Source organism: Trichosurus vulpecula, chromosome 6, assembly GCF_011100635.1.
Source record: "Trichosurus vulpecula isolate mTriVul1 chromosome 6, mTriVul1.pri, whole genome shotgun sequence".
NCBI classification, from domain to species: domain Eukaryota; kingdom Metazoa; phylum Chordata; class Mammalia; order Diprotodontia; family Phalangeridae; genus Trichosurus; species Trichosurus vulpecula.
In genome coordinates this window covers 217,732,259-217,739,083 of record NC_050578.1, presented here as the reverse complement: position 1 = coordinate 217,739,083, position 6,825 = coordinate 217,732,259, and the positions used below count along the sequence as shown (strand labels likewise).

General features: G+C 44.1%; 1 protein-coding gene across 2 annotated transcripts in view; it reads right to left on the bottom strand.

Moving 5' to 3' along the window:
• Positions 1 to 685: 685 nt before the first annotated feature.
• SLC49A3 (solute carrier family 49 member 3) overlaps positions 686 to 6,825 on the bottom strand; it is a 55,557-nt gene continuing 49,417 nt past the window's right edge. For both annotated transcript variants that reach the window (XM_036763796.1, XM_036763797.1), the window contains 3 exons: positions 4,116 to 4,273; positions 3,214 to 3,326; positions 686 to 1,919 (listed from right to left, as the gene is read on the bottom strand). In XM_036763796.1, the coding sequence (XP_036619691.1) occupies positions 1,762 to 1,919; positions 3,214 to 3,326; positions 4,116 to 4,273 (429 nt within the window). In that variant the 3' untranslated portion in view covers positions 686 to 1,761. The remainder of the gene's footprint in view (positions 1,920 to 3,213; positions 3,327 to 4,115; positions 4,274 to 6,825) is intronic.

Here is a 6,825-nt window from a genome sequence, read left to right as displayed (position 1 = left end):
GGTATGGCAACATAGAAGCCTAGAAAAACCCTCCTAATCTGGAGCAGAGGACTGTGGTTTTATAGATTTTTAGAGCTGGAAGGCACATTAGAGATCCTCTCCTCTAATGTAACAGATGAGGAAACTGAGACCCAGAGAAGTTATTAGGCTAACATAGAAAAAAATGACAGAGCCAGGATTTGAACCCAGGTTCTCTGACTCTAAACCTAGGATTCTTTCCATTGTTCAGTCATTTCAGTTGTGTCTGACTCTTTGTGACCCCATTTGGGGTTTTCTTGGCAGAGATACTGGAGCGGTTTGCCATTTCCTTCTCCAGCTCATTTTACAGATGAGGAAACTGAGGAAAGCAGGGTGAAGTGACTTGCCCAGGGTCACACAGGTCTAAGGCCAGATTTGAACTCATGAAGATGGGTCTTCCTGACTCCAGACCCAGCACTCTGTGCACTATGGCGCCACCTAGCTGTCCCACTCTTTCCACACCATCACATAAGAAGGGATGGAACACACATGTGTGCTCCAGTCCTGTTGAGGCAGCTGGATGGCACAGTATAGAGGTCTAGACTCGGGATCAGGAAGACTCAAGTTCAAAGCTAGTTGTATGACCCTGGCAAGTCACTTAACATCTGTCTGCCTCAGTTTCTTCAAGTGTAAAATTAGGATGATAACAGCACCTACCTTGCAGGGTTTCTGTAAGGATCAAATGAGAAAATATTTGGAAAATACTTAGCCCAGTGGCTGGCATTTAGTAGGCATATAATAAATCCTTGCTCCCTTCTCCCCCTGTTGTCCTGTGCACAGGATGAAGAACATGCCTTCACATACTGGGATTTACCTAAAACCTGAGGGCTCCCAGTCACCAAACAAGGCCTGGTCAAAAATCCTTCAGCTTCCTGGTTGCTAGCTGGTCACAGGACCTTCCAGGACAGGACCTTGGCCTAGACTGTGGCTAGTATCCTCACTTGGGATAGGCTTGCTATATTCTCCAGGCTGGGATGAATCTCATGAAGAGCATTTCCATGCTGAGACCTTGAAACAGGGTGCTCTCACCACAGTGGGCACAGTAGCTTTGAAGCTTTGTCCCAAATTCCCAACCATGGGCTCATCCCATCTACAGTTCATTCCTTTACAAACTCTGCCATGGAGCTTTTCCCAAGTATTTAGAATTTTCTAGTTCCTGGAATGAATTTTTCTTCAGTACCTGGGGTGAAGACTCTCCTTCGTATATGTAATGGACTCTCTCTTCCTTCTCTCCTCTCTGTCTCCTGTAAGAAGAAATCCTTCCCCCGATATCATATGTGATGTGTCTTTTCAGTTCTCAATATGGATTCTCTCCTGCTTCCTGTTGTAAAGTCTCTTCTAGGGGTATGGACTGAACTCTCCCCAGTGCCTAGTATGAAGTCTTTCTCTGAACAGTAAAACAAAGTCCATCCTCCTAACCCTCATTGCTGATTTGAGATCTTTCCCTAAGTGCCTGGCATAGAGGATCTCTCCACTGCCTTCTGTACAGATACCGTATCCCAAAAGTTGCTTAGGTTGCACCAAACCAAGAGTCACAGCCTTGGCAGTGCCAATCCAGCTCAGCATCTGCCTTGTCAGAGAATACAGTGGGGTAAGGAAGAAAGAAGGATCAAAAAAAACCAGTTTTCAGAAAATGTTTTCTGCCAAAAATTTCATCAAAGTTGTTTTTGAGAAATTTTAAAACTAGAAATCTGATACAAGTGTCGGGGAGTGGTCGGAAGTGAAGACTGTAGTATATCTGGGTCACTGAGCCAAAGCCCCATCTTCCACATCCTTTCCCGCACTGTGGGGCCTGTAGGTAATGTTGGCTTCTGCCTGAAGCCGCTTATATGGTGTATGGAAGAAAATAATGAAGATGCAGCTGTAGATACAGAATAGCCCAGCCAGCAACATCATGGAGTCTGAAACCCAAGACAAGAAAGATAAGTCAGGCCATGTAAACCTACCCTGGATTATCGCATCTGGCATGGGAAGAAATGGTCACATGAAGAAGCCCAGGCCTAGACTGACCCTATGCCATCTTACCCCACCCTTCTTCATGTGACACATAGTCACAATCCAACCCAGGTCACCTGATGGTTAGAAGTCAACATCCTCATATGGGCCAATGCAGCTTCTCCTTATGACCTAGCCCCACAGTGAGCCCTTTACCCAGTCCCACCCTTAACCTCAATCCCAAACTGTTCCCTGATCAAAACCACACTGTGATCCCTGATAAAGGCCCAACAATGATCTTCAACTCTATTCCAAGACTAAGCTCTCACTTGGACCTAGGTTGAGCTCTAAACCCAAACTGAACCCTGACCTTGATTGAGGCTCAATCTGGCCCTGGATTAGGACCTGTTATCTCCCTACTTCCCCTGAACATTCTAGGGTTCATTCCTTACTCTGCTATTGCCCCATCTGGAATTTCTACTACATGAATCTGGGTCTGCATGAATCCCAACTTCGAGGCTCAGCCCAGGCCCCTTCTCTGTGCTGTCTTGTCTAACAATTCCAACCCTCCCTGACACTTTCCTTCTCTGAATTCCCACTTCCCTCAACTTGCCAGTTCACTCAGCACACATCTAACCCTGCCTCTTACAGGTCTTCACTGAAATGTATTGCATGTGAAATCTGAATCTGAGTATCTTGAATCTGAATCTAAGAGGACATCTATTGCTGGATAAGGACTTACACTTTCCACTACTCAACAGCACAAGTGTGTCCATGGGATGAAATTGTAGGGCTAGAAATGGAAATATAAGAAAAGGATGGGAGAAAAGATAGAGGCTCATGAAGAAGGGTGTGGTGAAACGGGAAAGGCTAGGCCAGGACTGAATGGTATAGGCTAGGGTACAATGAAGGACAGCAGGATTGGCTGGAAGAAAATGAGGCAGAATGCAGTGGCTTGAAGCAGGATGTGATAGAATAGGATAGGGTAGAATGGAAAAGAATGGCATTTAGAATGTAAGATTCTTGAAGGCAGGGACTTAATCTTTATATCCCTAATACCTAATAGAATACCTTACACATAGTAGGCTCTTTATAAAAGTTTGTCAAGTTGAATCCAGTGTGGCTTGGCATGGGGCAAGCAGGATAGAGAAAGGTGGAAATCAATAAATGTTTGGTGATTTATCTAATCTAATCCACCCCTAGGCCTGTAGTTGCCTGAGATCCCAGGCTTAGGCCCATACAGAGGTGCCATTTACTCACTCCTCCAGTCCAAGATGGTGTCTTCCTGCAACTGGCATATGGAGGGGCCACGGCTGCTGCGCTGTATTGTCAGGGCTTGTAACAGGACCATGATGATCACACCTTCGATTTGTCTGCAACACAGATACAGCCAGAGCCTGAGTGCTTGTCTTTCCTGGACTCCTGACTCTCAATTCTAAAATCCCACCCAAACAGACCCCACAACTCCCCAGACATCATGGTACATAAGTAGGCCCTCACTCTCTAGGACCAACAAGGCCCTTGGTCATGGCTGCTCTTTCTCTCAGGCAGCCTTTTAAGCTAACTCTGCTTTGGGGCCCCACTGTCCCTTTGATGGGGGATGGGAGGGAATGAGGAAAGAAGTTCAGAGAAGAAATATGAGACATCAAGGTCTGAAGTGGGTACAGAGATGGAAAGACAGGGATGGGGGAATGGGATCAGGAGAGGGATGGTGGGCCAAGGTGAGACATCTGGGAAGGGTATAGGGGTGGCTACACAGGATTGGAAGCGGTCAGGAATTCCTGATGGACTGGGAAGATGTGAGAAGACAACATTTGGGGAGGATGTAGGGTTGGCTATACAGGATTTGGCAGAAGGAAGGAAGATAGGAATGGGGCATGTGGGTGGTTGTGGGGGTAGTCACACAGAGTTGCCAGGGAAATTGGAAGACAATGAGGGTGGTCAAACAGGGTTGGCAGAGAGAAGACAGGAATGAGACACCTAGGAAGTTGTGTAGTGGTCACACAGGGTTAGCAGGTGGATGGGAGGCTATATGTAGGATCATGTGGGGTTGGCAGAAGACAGAACGTGCAGATGGCTGGACACCAACAGAGGCAAATTTGGGACACTTGGGAAGGATGTGTCTGTGGAGAGGTTAGCAGGGGGACTAGGGCAGTACTCACCCTATTACAAAGACCAGACCTGTGGAGGTACCTTCTCCTACTGGATAGGAACATTCAACAGCTAACTCAAAGGAAATTGGGCAAATCGAAAAACCAAAGAATCCAAACAGAGAGCAGACCACAGCTATCCATACCATCTGGCCCTGCATCTGAGACACCTGGAGCAGAGAGAGCACAATCATTAGGAACACTGCCCTGCCGCTTCCTCCCATCCCCACATATACACCGAGGTCTATGGCTGCAATGAGGGGCTGAACCAAGACAGGAGCAAAAATCCTTTTCTTTTTTATTCTTTCTCTTTTTTCTAATTTCTTTTTCCCTCCCACTTAAAAGTACTTTATTTTTTCCAGTTACATGTATAGTTTTTAATGTTCCTTTTTATAAGATTTTGAGTTCCAAATTTTTTCTCCCTCTCTCCCTTCCCTCTCCCCTCCCCAAGTTGGCAAGCAATCTGATAAAGGTTATACATGTGCAGTCATATTAAATACATTTCCGCTTTAGTCATGTTGGGAGGAAAGAATCAGAACAAAAGAGAAAAACAATGAGAAAGAAAAAAAAAACAACAAAGCAAGTGAAAATAGTCAGCTTCGATCTACATTCAGACTCCATAGATCTTTCTCTGAATGTGAATAGCATTTTCCATCATGAGTCTTTTGCAATTGTCTTAGATCATCATATTGCTGAGAAGAGCTAAATCTATCAGTAAAGTTGGTCATCGCACAATGTTGCTGTTACAAAAGTCCTTATCAATTCAAGATTTAGCAAGAGAAAAAGGCCAGATCCACAGAAAGATCCCCAAACATCAACCATAGGCTGGCCTCTGAGTCTGCAGACTGACCTTTAACCCCAAGCTAAGAGACTGACCCTCGAGTCTGGTCATAATTCATAGATACACGTGCCTTTGGACACGGGGGCCTTGGATCAGCGGAGAAAGTTTTATAAATGTTCCTAGGCATTACCAAAGCTTGCTATATACTGTTAGAGCTAAATAACCTTCACTAAGACTTTCAGAACAGTCCAACTGGCCAAATGCAAGATTTATGGCTTCACCAAAAGTGGATTTTTGTACTCATATTTCTAAGCACTGCTTCCTTTAGCCACCAAGCTTGGACTCGATTACTATTTAACTAAATAGCCTCAGCTATGTCATAGCTGAATGTCGTTTACTACAGACTCCATGATCTCCAGATACCACATGTGGTTCTGTGTGCTGATCACAAATACTGAACAAGCCACATCTTCTCACACTAAAAGGTAACCATGTACACTAGTCCCTTTTCTCAAAGGGAATCCATCACGTGGGCCTCTTTAAATGTGAGAATGTGGCTTTTGTTATCTCCAGCACTGAAGCACCCATCAGAGCTATTCCCCATTCCCACTGCTACGGTGGTGGGGGAAAGAGGGTGGGGAAAAATGGGGATAGGGATCTACTGCCTGGGTCAAAAAAAAAAAGAGGGAAAGGTACATAAAAATACTTACAGCAATACTTTTTGTATGCCTATAAGGGATTGACTAGTTGGGGAATGGCTAAACAAATTGTTTATACTCCATGAGTGTAAAGGAATATTACTATGTCATAAGAAATGATGAATGTGAAGAATTCAGAGAAATTTTGGAAGACCTGTATGACTTGATGCAGAGTGAAGTAAATAGAACTAGGAAGACAATTTTTAAAAAAAATAACTAAAAAAAAATGAAGGAAAGCACCACTGAAAGACATCAGGCCTCCAACCTGGGCAACAACCAGTTATGACTTCAGAGGACTGAAAGGAAGCAGGCTTTCTATCTCTCACTAGAGAGGTGGTTCAATTTTCTGGCATGGTACTGGTAGACTCTCCAGGTTTCACAGGACTACAATAATGAGGTCAGCACAGTGGCTCTCAGAGACCTTCAGTCTGAAGTTGGACTCACTGGCCTTTGCATTATCTTCTACTGAGGTCTTATGATTCCCATTCTGTGAAAACATGCCATGCCAGACCTAACCTTATTTCACATTTTGACAGAGTTATTGGGTTAATAAACCAAAGAAATGCTATGAAGTAGGGGGCTTAAAAAAATAGTAAGTACCTAAGAAAAAGTGGTGATTCTACCTAGATTTCAGCAAAGCATTTGACAAAGTGCTTTGCTTGTGGATGGGATGAAAAAGTGTGAGCTACATGTTGGTACAATTAGGTGGGCTCAGAGCTGGCTCAGTGATGAGGCCATAGATATAGTGAATAATTTCAACTGGGAGGCAGGGCAGTGGTGTCCCCGGAGATCTGTCCTTGGCTCTGTGCTACTCAATATTTTTATCAATGAAGGCATAGATGCTATCCTCACCAAACTGGTGGGATGACACAAAGCTAATAAGCCAAATGAAACAACTGGGATCCAAAATGATTTCAATAGGATTCTTATAATAAAATTTAGTGCTGCGGCATTCTTGATAAAACATGCATGCTATTCCACCGTTGATGCCTTCCTGGAAAGCTATATGGAATTATAAATAAGAATTATTAAAATGTCATACCCTTTGACCTGATGGGGTCAGTACTGGGACTATTGATAAAGGAGATCCCTGATGGAGAAAAAAGAACTATGGATAAAAAAAAAATATTCCTAGCAGCACTATTTGTAATATCCCTCCTAAACCCCCTAAAGCTAGAAACAAAAGCTAAGTGTTGCAGAATACTATTGTGCCATAGGAAATGGCAAATGTCAAGGATTCAAA